This window comes from Manduca sexta, chromosome 7 (genome assembly GCF_014839805.1).
Source record: "Manduca sexta isolate Smith_Timp_Sample1 chromosome 7, JHU_Msex_v1.0, whole genome shotgun sequence".
Lineage (NCBI taxonomy): Eukaryota > Metazoa > Arthropoda > Insecta > Lepidoptera > Sphingidae > Manduca > Manduca sexta.
In genome coordinates, this window is record NC_051121.1 from 5,122,641 (window position 1) to 5,138,738 (window position 16,098).

Sequence of the window (16,098 nt, forward strand, 5' to 3'; positions counted from 1 at the left end):
ACGAAAGCCTAAATCGTTCGGTAGTGGAGAAAGATCGTGCTCAGTAATGGGCAGTATATAATATAATACAGGACTGGTTTATTATATTATATCCCTTATATGTGAGGGTTCATCTGGATAGATACCACTGCAATGTTTATCTCTAAGCAGCAGAGTGCGTACATTATAATTTTTTTGCGTGCACGACAAAGTCACCGCACTGCACCTGATGGTAAGTGGAGTGGTGTCCAATAAATTATCAACTAATGAGATGATTACCCCTCGGCAGTCGACATAATTATGCTGGCCTGTTGGAACCGGCTATACGCAGGCTGAACCCAGTACGCGACACATTTACGTGGGCTACTATGGGGGTTTTAACACCTTGTGTATTGTGGCCGCTGTCCGGGCGGATATAAAATATATCCTACCATTAGCGTATCGAAATTCGAACGTAGTGCAGTTCTACGTAATGCTATGCAATTTAGAGTTCTATATGATAGATCTATAGTTTATTATCTGGTGTGCTGCTTACCATCAGACGATCGGTTATTTCGTCGTGTTAATCAATTGCATAAAAAAATTATTAACATTTATCTCACCATGTGCGATTTTGTGTACATTATAAAATATATAGCAAACGAATTTATAGTATTTTTTTTACCAAGGCGACATCTATAGATCGAGTGCTAGACGAATATTATGTATGACTTCGGATACAATTATCAATATCCGTCTATTTAAGATCAACTAACATTACATTTGACAGCTTTATGATAAACATGTAAAGGCCACATTCTAAACAACCACGCAATGAAAAAAAATAATCAAATAATTTCCGAGACTTTTGTGTCTTTCTAGGCGACTGTTTCAATTTAATTAGAACGTGAAGTTCGTCTCTAGAGAACGAGACGACAATTATCTTGTCTTCAATTATTTCGAGTGTCACATCCATTCTTTATTCTAACTTCGTGGTATTCGTCGTATAATGCTATAAATCTATCAAATCTATTTTAGGGCCGGTGCATATATGACGGAGCGCAGCGCATAGATTTTTTTACTGTCAAACTATTATCGACACTGTCTTAATTGAAATAATATTCAAAATCTATTAACACCATACTAAAATAGCATTGCATTGTTGATGACGCTGGCCTAGTGCGAATTGGTAGACTTCACACAACTTCAAAATTCCTATTAAGAGCTTCTCATGTATCACCGTAAAAAAACAAGCGATAATTCACAAAGAATACACACATCATTTTAGATAAGCAGAGGTGTGTGTCTTTGGGATTTGAACTTGCGGACATTCGCCTCGGCAGTCCGTTCTACACCCAACTAGGCTATCACCGCTAATGACCTGAATATAAGATACAATCTCCATCGGCAATTAGTAACTTATATGTCGGCTGAAAATGACACGTTTCTGTACTAACAAAGCAACACTCAACCGAATAACGAGCGATATGACAAACAATAATTATTATCAGCTCAATTAGTTACTGCCTTTTAAATGACATGAGTCGCTTCGATTTTGCGGAAACAATAGATTGTGCTCTCCATTTATTTCATTCCGAACATGTTCGTTGTATCGAAGTTCAATTAATAATAATTATGTTTAATGGAATATTTTTTTATGAAAATCGTAACAGTATGATATACTATCGTCATCATCAGCCTATTGCAGTCCACTGTTGGCCATAGGCCTCTTTCAAGGTATATTATGATATACTAATATATTATGCTGTATTGCGAATAAAAGGATCTTAAAAAAAATACCGTCTCTTTTTTATTCGAGGCCTTTATACAAGATGATTTCATGATGATAACTATAACCACATACTTCGTCTTTACCACTGCTAACATTGTGCCAAATATAATTGATCAATAACGAATATCTTCAGTAAAAGTCCCAATTTACTTTTCTTATTTTTGTAATTTGGATACTTAATGTTCGGATATCTCTACATAGTTTTAAAACATTTTACATTATCTGACCCGATCCATACATACCATAATACAAACATGTTCATTTATAAGCAAACAATAGGAATCATCCATCGTAATGTTCAAATAACTTAATATCCCTCCAACTTTAGAACAGTGTTATGAATTATAACTTAACTTTACACATAATAAGCGTTTAAGTTCCCGAATAACTTAGCAATCGGTTATTGAAACTAAATTTCAAACTATCCAACTCTCTCTTACGTGAGAGCGTTTAATCAGCGGAATGGCTGAATACTCAATGCGTGTAATAATATAATAATAATAATAATATCAGCCCTGTATTATATACTTGCCCACTGCTGAGCACGGGTCTCCTCTAATACTGAGAGGGATTAGGCCTTAGTCCACCACGCTGGCCTAGTGCGGATTGGTAGTTTTCACACACCTTAGAAATTCCTACACAGAACTTCTCAGATGTGCAGGTTTCCTCACGATGTTTTCCTTCACCGTTAAAGCGAACGATAAATTCACAAAGAATACACACATGATCATAGAAAAGTCAGAGGTGTGTGCCCTTGGGATTTGAACCTGCGGACATTCGTCTTGGCAGTCCGTTCCACACCCAACTAGGCTATCGACGCTTTTAATGCGTGTAATAATTTAATAGGAATGTGATAATAATCCGTGAATTACTAATTTTAATTTTCGGTTTCGAATTCCAGTTTGGGCAAAGTAATGGGTTTTTCTGCTCAGTATACTACGAAGTCTGTAATTTGTACCCGATAAGGCTATAGGTTCTCCCTGTCACATCATGGGATGGAAAATGCATGTCCTGGTTGCACTTATACCTACGCCCTGGGGATACAAGCGTGATGTGTGTTTGTTTTAAACTTTACTGCCAAATTACTTTCCTTGATGTAGTCTATATGGACTTTAGACTGTTTCCATTCCCAGTACGAACAATCTTTTAGTAGTTTATTGTAACATCATCCATATACGAGGTCAGGCGAGTGGCCGTAAAATCTGATTCTGAGGTATGTTATCCCATATTAGAGTGGGATAGGAGAATAGGTGTGAAAAATATCACTTTCTAGAACATATTACTATACAAATAAAACTAGTTCTAAGTCATATACTAATTTAGAACTTTGATACCGAATGTTCTTTGCAATCAGCTGTTTAGTCAAATTTGAATGTCAAAAGAACATAAATAATAAGGAACGTTTGCTATTCCACTTAAGGCTACAAAAAAAATTGTAAAAGAAGTTCACTCAACTCTTAAACTGTATTTTTTATAACCAACATCTGCTAAGGTATGACTGAGACATTAAGCTTCTGCGATAACTGCCGTTGGACGATTTTAAATTACAAAGAATCCATTATTACGTGATCTGGGTTCCAACTTTTTATATTGCTAAAGAGGCATCAATATATATGTACTATGTACTAGATTTGCCGTTTCGAACATTCACTGTGTTCAACTGAATTGAACTGCAATCCATTCAAACTGACTTTAGTATGGTCAATATTAGTACCTTGTTGTTGTGTACGGAGTGGCGCTCATGATATAAAAACTTGAGTCTAAGTGTAAACCTGGATTTGAATAAATAATATTAAAGTCAAATAAGTCAAATTATTTGTTGTTTAAGTGAATAAATAGATTATAACAGTGATGTTATGGTTGCCATTTTAATTAAGATTTTGAAGAAATAGTTTATATGGACGTTCGTGTCTACAGAATGTACGTCAATGTAAAGAGGTGAATACTACCAACTCTCTTATTACGCTGTAATAATTTATTTCGTGTTTTTGGGTTGATAAATTTGTGTCTCGGCGCGTCATCTTTTTAATTAAGTTTAGCAACTCGAAGATTTTAAACATTTCATTTGTCCTTTTTGAGATGTTGATGACAACGTGTTTAATCTTGATTATAATTAATTCAAATGGCTTTATTGTCAAGTCGCTTTGTTGACGTGTAAACTCAAATTTATCTAAAACCTAGACTAGACTCCTTTTTGGGCCTCTTTATTAAAATACTTTTACTGGAATTAGAACAGTCAAAAAGTGTTTATATCAAACTTATGTTGCTAATAGCTTTTGCTCGCGGTTTCGCCTGCGTCAACGAGTTTTGTGGGATAAGAGTCCGGCTATATATTTGCGCGGGATAGAAAATAGCCTATAACCTTCCCAGGCTCTTAAACCATACCAAATTTCATAATAATCCGATCAGTAAATTTTGAGAAAATCGATAACATACAGACAGACAAAAAAAGAGACTTTGTTTCATAATATGTATAAAAGTAATAGTAATTATAACATATAAAGATTACTTACCGATGGAGCAGTCAGGAGTTGCAAAGCCTCACTCATATGCTTAAGAGTGAGGGTATTTCGCTCTCCATCTTCTTCTTCTGGACCGGTAAGGTGAACAGAAGAAGTCCTCGAACGAAACTCTGGTTTCTTTGGAGCCGACGAACCGCCATTTGCAAATTGGTGTTGTGAAGACGCACGACGGAATGGACACGTCATTTTTAAATTTCGAATTTACTGCTCCAGTTAGATGTTATTTTTTTACTGGCTAGCACGTTCACATTTGTTGGGGTGGTTATCTGAAAAAAGAAATACATAATATTTATTTCATATTATTATTATTTTAAATACCTACTAAAACTTTTCCGAATGCCTGACTATTTAATTGTATTGTTTAGGAAGCAGTAAAGTATATTTCAAAGTACAAAGCACAAAAATATTGTATTAAATAAAAAAAAAATATATAAAATATTTCAAATAATATTTGCGATTCTTATTTTAAATACCTACTAATACTTTTCTGAATACCTGAGTATTTAATTTGTTTAGGAAGCAGTACTTATACTTCAAAGTACAAAGCACAAAAATATAGTGTTATATAAAAAAAAATCATTCAAATAACAATTACGATATGGCGCTGTCAAATGATCATAATATTTCCTAGTAAAACCAACCCCTGCTTCTTAATATTGATATAATTAATGATATTAGTATATAATAATATATCGCAGCATAACTTGCGAAATGAAAATCATCATTCCGGAACAAAACAACAAGAAATTAATACTAAACTCATCTTCGCTAAAAGACGAAGCGGAGACGGTATTAACCAAACAATCGAACATTAAATCCAAGTAATTTTGAACTCAAACGTAATAACTCAAATATCAAATTACTGTGCTCAAACACATCGTGCAAATAAGTTAAGTGTTCGCAACACTTGAATAAATATGACAATTGAATTATGAAATGCTGTTATATTTAAATGGGACGATCCTTGTATTTATTATTAAAGCAAACTTATTAAAAATTAAACGTATTACTGTCTAGGTATTATTTATTACCTCGCTACTAGGTATGGATATTCTTTACTTGTGGATAGTTTGGTTCCTTTATCAACCAGAATTTGAATTATCGCTTGCTTTAACGGTGAAGGAAAACATCGCGAGGAAACCTGCATACCTGAGAAATTCTCTATAGGAATTTTCGAGGGTGTGTGAAGTTAACCAATCCGTACTGGGCCAGTGTGGTAGACTAAGGCCCAATCCCTCTCAGTAGTAGAGGAGGCCCGTGCCCAACAGTGGGACAGTATATTACAGGGCTGATATTATTATATTATTATTATTATCAACCAGAAAGGGTTCTCTAGAGGTTTTCAGATACGTGAGCTTTCTGTGACATTTTCCTTTGCCGTTAAATCTAGCCATGATTACCAATACAACCTACTTCTTTTGCTGGTGGTAGGATATATTTTATGCGACCGGATAGTGACTCCTTACACAAGGTGTTAAAACCCGCTATAGTGGCCCACGTAAGTGTCTCGTTCCGCGATCAGCCTGTGTATATCCGGTTCCAACAGGCCGGCATAATTGTGTCGACTGTCGAGGGGTAATCATCTCTCGTCAGTCGACATTCTACTGGACTCCACTCCACTTACCGCCAGGTGTAATGGGGTCACTTTGCCGCACGTATAAAAATAAAACCTTCGAAAAATATGTAGTTGGCGAATTTCTCTTCTTCATCTTTGTACTCTGGTTCACAATTAGGCTTCAATTACTTCGTGAATATTAATATACTAATCGATGTTTCAAAATATTCTCCCCTAGAGTTTCTAGGATTTAGAACATCAAACAAACGTACGTCAACATAAGAAATCATTATTTAGAATATCATGTTTCTCGCAGGAATAGGCGATGCGTTCCTGCCGAAAGACTGCCATAGGCTAGTGAAAGTTGCAAATATTTTATGATACCAAGTCCGAACACGTATGAATACTTTAGTAAGTCCTAATTCGGTTTACGGCCTCCATTTTGCTAACGGTAGCCGTACACATTAATAACAAACTACAGGCATTAGTAATAAAAGCTTTAATAGACCGAAATGCGTTTAATTTCAACGGTGCTGCGCAATAAAATATATGGGAAATCCATTATGGTTGTCCGTTCCGGAATTTGCTGAGCATCCTTTGGGTAGAAACGGAATAGTTGGATTCTAAGAGAAAATAGTTTTAGTACTAGTAACGGTCAAATGAGAATGGAAAAGTGCTCTTAGCTGTCTAAAAAAAAATATTAAATTCTACTAAAATGTTTAAGTTTACGTACATGTATAGATATTTGTTCGAAATAAATGCGGAACTGCTGAACGAATTTGGGGGAAATTTAGCATACGGCATGCCATGTCCTGAATGGATATTATACGCCATTTTACAACTTACAACCTCTGGGAAATGTTTTCACGAGGATAGAGCTATAAAGAAAAACTATATATAACAGTCATTGTCTAATAAATTATACGTACTTACGGGTAGTAGGCCTCTCATATGTGAGAGTCCGCCTGGTTAGGTACCACTGCATTGTCTATTTCTGCCGCTAAGCAACAATGTGTAGTCATTGTTGTGTTCCGGTTTGAACGACATTGTAGCTAGTGTAACTACTGGATATAATGAGACAAAATATCTCACGTCTCAGGATGGCGAGCGCAGTGGAATACCAAACAATATTTTGTATTTCAAGGTGTTGCGTGGTGTTTCTACTGTTTATGGACGGTCGTATCGCTTACTATAGACAAACGGCAAGCTCGTCTCGTCATTTAAAGCAATAAACAAAACCGTATCACGTGAGACAACGTGGAGACGAGGAACAATGCTCCTAACGTGGAAAATAGTAGCAATTACAAGAGTCGCATTGTTGTTGCATAAGAATATACGCATAGTAAATGCGACGATTGTAATTAAAAATAAATGGCTCGTTCAGTTTTAATTCATGGTATTGCGAGTCTATAGTTTAAACAATATAGAAATATTACCACAATATACCTACACCCACATTGTCTCATCTCTGCATCACCCAAAGGTTGACTGTTAGAAAATGCCTCAGGCATTAAGTCCGCCTGTATACATTTACTGTATATAAAGTTTAAATAAATAAATAAATAATCATAACTATGTCGGCGAGGTATTGTGACCAATATGCGTTCATACATTCATAAATTAAATTGGATATATACGTATAAGTGACGTTTTTTAATACATGCATGTTAAAGTGACCCAACTGCACCTGATGGTAAGTGGAGTGGAGTCCAATAGAATGTCGACTGACGAGAGATGATTACCCTCTGGCAGTTGACACAATCATGCCGGCATGTTGGAACCAGATATACACAGCTGATCCCAGAACGCAACACACTTGCGTAAGCTACTATGTCGGGTTTTAACACTGTACGGTGGTCGCTATCAGGGCGGATATAAAATATATCCTACCACCAGCATTGACATTTGACATAATATGCTGGTGGTATATCATTTTGAAATAGCGTTAATAAAACCACATACGTGTCTACCGCTACTAACATTGTGACAAAAATCATTCATAAATTAAAATATTGCCACCGAAAATCCCTGTTTTACTTTCTGTTTTATTTATAATTTTGTAGTTTAGTGCGAATAGACTGATTGCGTGGGTGACTTTCTGAAAAACTGAAGACTAATGTTACCGCTGCGATGAATTCTCTTAGAGTAGTAGTTAGTGGCATTAGGGTGAAATTAAAATAACTTTTTATTAATATTTATTTTATTTCAAACTTACACTTTTAATTTTACATCTACGGTTCAGTAACTTATAGTAAAGTGTTATTTTCATGAAGGTAAATATGTGTGTAATACAATACATAAATAATACAGATACAATGTAAACATGAAACAAAAAATAATGCGTCAAACACATAATACTGATACATACAAAAAGTCAGGACAATACAATGATGTAATTTGTCACTGGAATAGTCTATTAATTACGAACATAAATATGTATGAGGCAATCAACAAGTTAATGAAGATAATTATAGACGTAACGAATGACGGAATATTTTTTTCAGAGAATGAAATGTTTGTTAACCCCAGCACTTAGGGATTGGGATAATTTATACAGAATGTTATCTATTGTGTGTCATACAAAATATAGATGAATTTTGAGATGTTTGTAAGGAGTGAAATACGGAAACCGCTGCTGTCGACTGTCTGAACTGAACTGTCGCCAAGGCTCCACGTACCTTCGGATTTGACGAGGTCAAATAACTGTGCGCGAATAAAATATGAAATGAAATTTGCTACGCAAATACAGTCTCTGATTAACATAATAAGCTATGTTTTCGCGGAAAAGTGCACAGTGGAAATTTTTGTCCGCGAAATAATAATATTTATTTATCCAAATTATTTTACCTATATATCTAGGTATCCTATATAAAATAATTATTATTCTAAACTATAATTCTCTCTCTCTCTCTCTCTCTCTCTCTTGTGTATATGTGTGTGTTATGTTGTTTGTATATTGTTATGAAATTATCAAATTATTCATGTATTTATTAAGTCTCTATGTCTTCATAGTTGGATGAATTGCACGCAAACAGACACGCAAAATCCAGTTTTAAAAGTTTACTATTTCACCTTACCATTCACATCAAATAATTCCAGTAAACATTAATTCCCCACCAAAATCCTATGTAAGTAACTATTCCTAATGAGCAATGAGTACTAAGGTATTAGCAATTTTTATTCGATTTACCGACAACTAATACAGTATTCCGCGCCCGTATCGCGGGGTAGATCGAGCGATTCCTAATTCTGTACGTAAGCCCGTAAAGAATGTTTGATTTACGGGGTAGGTGAGAATTGGGGACTCTTTTGTAAGGTAATACGGTGAGGTATTCTTTTTATTTTACGTTGTCATGAACGGATCATCTTGTTTTAGGTTTGGAACATATTTTCGTATTCTTTGGGGTGGGGTATTCTTTGCCGGACACTTAGCTCGAAGAACCGATGACCGTTGGGGTCGAAAGGTTCTAGAGTGGAGGCCACGTACAGGCAAACGAAAGGTCGGACGCCCGCCTACAAGGTGGACGGACGACCTGGCTAAGGTCGTAGGAAGTCGCTGGATGCAGGCCGCTTCCAACAGGTCGACGTGGAGATCCTTGGGGGAGGCCTATGTTCAGCAGTGGACTTCCTGTGGCTGAGATGATGATGATGATGGGGTAAATATATGGGGTAAAGTGTGGACCTGAGAAAATTTTTGAAGCTATGGGAAGTCTACCAATTTGCTGTAAGGCCAGCGTGGTGGACTAAGGTCTAAACACTCACAGTAGTGGAGGAGGCCCGTGTTCAGACGTGGGCCAGTATATAAAACTGAGCTGTATTTTCATTATAAGAATGATCTAAATCTGATTGCAAATCTATTCTGATTAACAAAAGCGAAAGTTTCAATCAATTTAGAAAAAAATATGATGCGTGCCTTTAGATTTTGAACATTCAGATTATTTCAACAGTCCGTTCTAGTCCAAACTAGGCTACCGGTAGCGGTATAATTATAGCGATATAAGAACAATTTTTATAGATGAGATGGGGTTCACAAGTATATACAAGATCATAATCTTGCTTTCGTAGAACTACAAAACTGTTTCCCCATCCGGCTGTGCCGCGTGCTCAAATACAAAGAGGTGTCAAATTGTCTACATTAACTCCAAACATAAATCAGTTTATATTGTAGCAATTTCCCGAAATATGCGGCTTATGTCTGAGAGAAATGATTTATTGGATATTTCAAAGAACGAACGTTGTTTACCAAATAAGTAATGTTCGGTTACTATTGTTATTATATTTGGACGCAAAGCCCGTTGAAGTGCGGCCTATTTCCTTGTGACATAAAATATTTGTTTGTTTTCCTCTAGAGATTGTACATCAGTTTTATTGTTACAAAAGCGTATTTTGGGGACAATGGCCACTTGTGTAACAGTATTGTGTTACGGATCAGGGATCGCCGGTTCATCTTGAAGTGGTAATGTGGACTTCATTCTTAGACCGTACTCTCGTGTAAGATACTTATGCCAAAGTGTGAGAAGCTACCTACGCATTTTGAGTTAAGGCGATCACTAACAAAATAAGGCTCCTTGCAGACGCAGTCAATAAGTTGCTCAGAAGCACTGTATTTTAACCAGTGCGACATAAGTGTGCACCTCGTCGTTTGTTAATTTCATGAATTTATATATACGAAATTATGATTTTTTTTATTTCAACTAAATGATGAGACGCGCATACCGCTCAAATAGTGCTAAGTAGCATCTACTTGAAGCGACCGAAGTTGGAGAATTGTCTTATAAGGCATTTCGAACTGGGGCCTTATTCTCTATCCCGCACGTTATTTTGACAGTGTGTAACAAGCACGTAACACAACGCATCATGTTTAGGACTATAGAAGTTTGGCTTACAGAATACCATTCCACGCACATTTCTCGAAGATAACATGACACGGCCGCGTTACGCGTTTACACTATCATACAGAATAAGGGCCCTGTACAGTTAATTCGCACGGGTTGTACTACGTTATTAACTTCAGCAAAATCTGCATTATTTTTTCCATGATATAGACCAGCAAATATTTGTTTCATAATTATTAAGGGCAGTTGTTGGCAATACTTTAGCAGGACATTAGTAACGTCTGAGGAATGCGGGTAATACGAAAATACTTCTAAATTTCATTTAAATCGTACAGCTGCACCGCAGAAACCCAGTTCTCAAGCTGTTACTATAACTATAGTAAACCGAGGTGAAGTTTGGCCATGTTGTTTCATTTCGTTTAGCCAGACCATGTTGAAAGTGTGAGAGATGTGTAATTGAAGAAACTTTTAATTTTCTTACTTAAATACTCACTACTATATATAATATAAGTTTTCTTAAAATAAATAAAATAAAACTCTCCTTCCCACACCGCTTTCCTTAAAGAATCCTAACTTATAATTCTTCAATGTTGATCCGTCATTACTTCCGATATTAAATCTACTCGCTTCCTCCTACTTCTCGTATTCTAGCAAGTTCATAATTTAAAAACAACCAATCATAAAACTAATAATAACTAATTACCAATACATTTAAGCCAAGACCGATCACAAAGAAATGTTTCACCTCAAATTGATTTCCAACATCAGCCAACTAAAAAAGACGTTAACAATCCGCCAAGAGCTAGCAGTCCGCGTTAATTTCCATGAATATTCAATATTTAATCTATCGTTTAATGGATATCCCTTTAATATCCGCTGAATAATCAAAGTGACCCAACTTGTTTAGTTTGAATTATTAATTGATGGTTATCTGGGGAAGTGGCGGTTTGTTGTTTAAAGTGATTTTATTAATTTCTGGGCATTGAGAATCTATTTCAAACTGCTTTGGTGACGTAGTTGTTCTGCATGTGCGATAGGACAGCGCTAAGAGATCCTAGCTTCAAATCCCGGGTCGGGCAAAGTGATGTATGGGATATTCTGCTCAGTATCAGCTCGGAGTCTAGAACTTGTGCCCGATATGGCGATAGGCGCGCCCCGTATCACATCATGCGTCGGAACACACTTGGCGGATAATGGGTTGGTTGCGCGTCTGCATACCCCTTTGGGGATAAATGCGTGATGATGTGTGTGTGTGGGTGAGAATACGTTTACAGTGCTGTTGACTGGTATCGTGTACGGTGGTATCAAATGCATTGTGGGTTTATTACGCGTTAGTTTCACGGCTTAAGTAATTACTCAAGTTATAAGACGATTAAATAAAAAGATATCCTATCTCATTAGTTGTCTTATACGTTAATTAGCGAATAACTTTTATTTGGTTATCAGATAAAGCTAGTTAGAAACCTGGCAACAACTTTAATCGACCTGGAAATCAAATCAAGATCTCTACCCATCCATGCCAAAAACCAAAAATGTGATAGACCGAAACTTAAGCCAAAATTTGTTGAAAACATAAGTGTTGTAGCTTATTAAAATTAAACAAGATTTCGGGGATGCGCAGTGTTGTTGATGTTTTAAATAGCTATCGATTTTGGCAGCACTTATTAGTATGACCTACATCCTCAGATTATTTACGTGGTGCTGGCCCGCTTCTCCGACTATTTTCCGTCCAAAAATGTGACTTATGACTTTCAAAGTTAAGTTCAAGGTTACTAACAGTAACCTTTAACATTTCCTACTTTTCTTGACTTCTAGCGCCAGCGCATATGTGACGGATCGCAGTGCAGAGAATTTTACATAAATTGCATTACATTGTTGTGTTAATAGATTTGAAATATTATTTCAATGAAGAGAATGTCGATAATAGTTTGATAGTAAAAAATCTGTGTTCAAAAGTTCTGAGTGTTCAAAAGTAATCACACTGCATATTATACACTATAGACCGGGAGATTCTAGATGCGACAACCAAGTAAGGCAACTACCAAAAATGTCCTAGCATAGATCCTCAGAAAAGCGTTGGCGTCAAGCATTACGACATAATCACCATCATATTGAGCTACGTGAACTCCACTGCCGAACTTCTCCTAAGATTTCCAGACCGACCTGTGAGAAGCATCTGCACCCAACAGGTATTATAATACTTATTTTGCAACGCACTTAAAATGTATCACGCCCACCTTACACAAAACTGTGATAATGGCACATAAAAAAATAGTTAAGCCTTTAATATAGATATCAAATATTGCCATGTTTGAAGTTACCGTGCATCCCTATGGGAGTGATAAGTTATGATCAAGTGATCTCAATAAAAGGGAATATTTACATCTTGTAATATCGGAAAATACGTAAATTTTTATGCATAAAGTTCGCAAACGTATCGACTTTTCTGGTACTCATACAATATTATGTTGAGTGATGGCGATAATCATTTTATTATCAGATATGTTTTTTTACATACATACATAACATCACGCATTTTATCCCCGAAGGGGTATGCAGAGGCGCAACTAGGGCACCCACTTTTCGCCAAGTATGTTCCGTCCCATGATGTGATAGGGGGCGAGCCTATCGCCATATCGGGCACAAATTCCAGACTCCGGGCTGATACTGAGCGGAAAAACCCAAATATCACTTTGCCCGACCCGGGATTCGAACCCAGGACCTCAGAGCGCTATTGTACCGGACGTGCAATACAACTACGCCACCGAGGCAGTCGTTTTTTTATTATTGATTATATAGCCTATAGCCCCGATAAATGGACTATCCGACACAATTTTTTTTAATTCTGAGATTAGCATGTTCAAACAAACTCTTCATATTTATATAATTGTATAGATTAAAGAAATGAGCTAGTAACTCGCCTGAAGATGAAGTTGTTAACTCAGCAGTAGCGATACCATTCGGGACTTTATAAAGCCATATTCTGTATGTTCTGTTAAAGCTCTACGTCATACTAGAGTGCGCTGTTTAATTTCTTAATATCCACTGATTACGCTGGCTACAAATATCTTCAAACACTAAACACCTACACACGAAATTGCTTGTACGCTGTTGCCTGTATGCAATAATAAAATATTCTCCCCCGAAGCAAATCTTGTGCGCTTGGTCTCCACACCGAATGCACGCCCGTGTATGGGAGGACATTTGTCGTGGATCTAGGCACACAATCCAGTCTGTATACCTTTTGGTTGTCAATACACATTAAGGTCTGTGAGGACTCGCAAACATTTGCTGGCCTTCTATTGAAATATTTTTTATGCGTTAATATTTTTAAGATATATATAAAAATGTAAAAAAATATATATAAACATGATTATTTTATAATTTAATTAAATTGACGTCCAAAGCAATGAGATCTACTACTTATAAATATATTTATTTATTTCAATCAGAACGGATAAACCAATTACACTAATTTAGTTAATAATAACAACATATAACTACAAACTATTAAACAGATCAATAATGTACTTAATATACCTACTTACCCTGTTCTATTCTAAAAATTGAGACCTATTGAATAATTTCCAATCTTTGTTGTTGCAGCGTAGATCAAGCAAACGGAACGTGATTACATTGTCAACAGCAATTTGCCTGATATCTACCAAACCCGCCCCTACGATGTACATGATTCGTTTACACAAAATTCTCCGCGTGATATACTAATTTCAACTTTATTTACATAATTATAAGGCTCTTTACATCCATCCAAGAATTCTCGCAAAGAAATGTGGAGTCAAACTCTGTTAAATCAGGATTATTTGTGATTTCGAATGTATGCCTTCGGGTGACGAAATTTTCCCAAGGTTGTTGATTTATTGGCCCATAAATTCGATGATATTCAAAGTTGGCAAATAAAATAACTGTTGTATTGTACAAGCAGTAGCTATTTTCAGAAATATTTGAAATAGTTACGATATGTTTGTGGAGGATGATATTTATTCCAAAATATGTAAATTTTGTTTCGTACACCGATATATTAGTGGGGAAATTTGGATGATATTCTTACTAAAATATTTTAAAAATTATTTCGACATTCAGTATTATATATACCTTTACGTGTCCAGTGGTTTTCAAAAGAATAAATCAAAATTTCGATCACATTTCGAGATAAGACTTCCAAAATATATCTTCAGACGCCTCTCTCATTTATGTCAAACAAAACCGTTACCTCTTTTGGAGGTAATCATGAAAATGACTAAATCCGTTTTTAGAACTTCATCATTTTATAAATTTGAATTAAATTTTCTTAGTAACTTTTATCCAAAATAGCCCCAAACTAGTATTTCCCTATCAGTTTTTAAATAAAATGTTACTTAAAGACAACTAAAGAACGTCAGGTGTATGCAATTCTTGAACAAAAGAAACAATTAATGATTCTGCAACACCATAATATAATAGCAAATTTTTTTTTAGGTCTTTCCTATTTTTAATGAGGCTTCCTCGTTAATCACTAGTCAGTAAAAGCGGGATACTTATGATCAGAGGCATACCGACTGTATGAACCAACATATCTAGAAATATTTATTTATTTGAACAGCCAACAAAACATACACCTTACATAGTTTTTTTAACAATTTAGTAAGTAATTGCTGCAGTAAATATAAATGAATATCAACAAATATTTCAGATAAGTCATCCATGCTGTGTCATGAAGTTTGCATGTTGGCGACCGGACGCATTAACCGCTAAATAAATTTGAAAGAATTTGGCTAAACAGACAAAGATCAAGATTTAAGGCTTCTTCAAGTCTCGAAAATTACACAGAGATTACTTATAAAAGGTCTTTGGAACGTTAAATAAATTACAATTATAATTTAAAAAATGCACATCCATTCTAGACTACGTTTCTGGTTATAATAATAATAATAATATCAGCCCTGTATTATATACTTGCCCACTGCTGAGCACGGGCCTCCTCTACTAATGAGAAGAATTAGGCCTTAGTCTACCACGCTCGCCTAGTGCGGATTGGTAGACTTCACACACCTTTGAAATTCCCATAGAGAACTTCCCAGATGTGCAGGTTTCCTCACGTTGTTTTCCTTCACCGTTAAAGCGAACGATAAATTCACAAAGAATACATACATGATTTTTTAGAAAGGTCAGAGGTGTGTGCCCTTCGGATTTGAACCTGCGGACATTCGTCTTGGCAGTCCGTTCTACACCCAACTAGGCTATCGCCGCTTTTTTCTGGTTATGAACAATTAACTAAATATGACACAAAAGAACCAAATAAATTCTGCTATAAACATTATTCTTTATCTATCTGAAAACTATAAAAGTTTATCGATTTTCTGAAGAAGGCAATTCGCAATCAGCGGTATCCATTGTTGTGTTTTAAAATTCAGTATTATAGCTGTTTTATAGGTTCCC

The 16,098-nt window shown here is 35.8% G+C and overlaps 1 protein-coding gene across 2 annotated transcripts in view; it reads right to left on the reverse strand.

Moving 5' to 3' along the window:
* The window catches only part of LOC115441412 (head-specific guanylate cyclase), a 110,693-nt gene that overhangs the window by 71,277 nt on the left and 23,318 nt on the right, over positions 1-16,098 (reverse strand). For both annotated transcript variants that reach the window (XM_037436293.1, XM_037436292.1), the window contains exon 2: positions 4,264-4,538. In XM_037436293.1, the coding sequence (XP_037292190.1) occupies positions 4,264-4,458 (195 nt within the window). In that variant the 5' untranslated portion in view covers positions 4,459-4,538. The remainder of the gene's footprint in view (positions 1-4,263; positions 4,539-16,098) is intronic.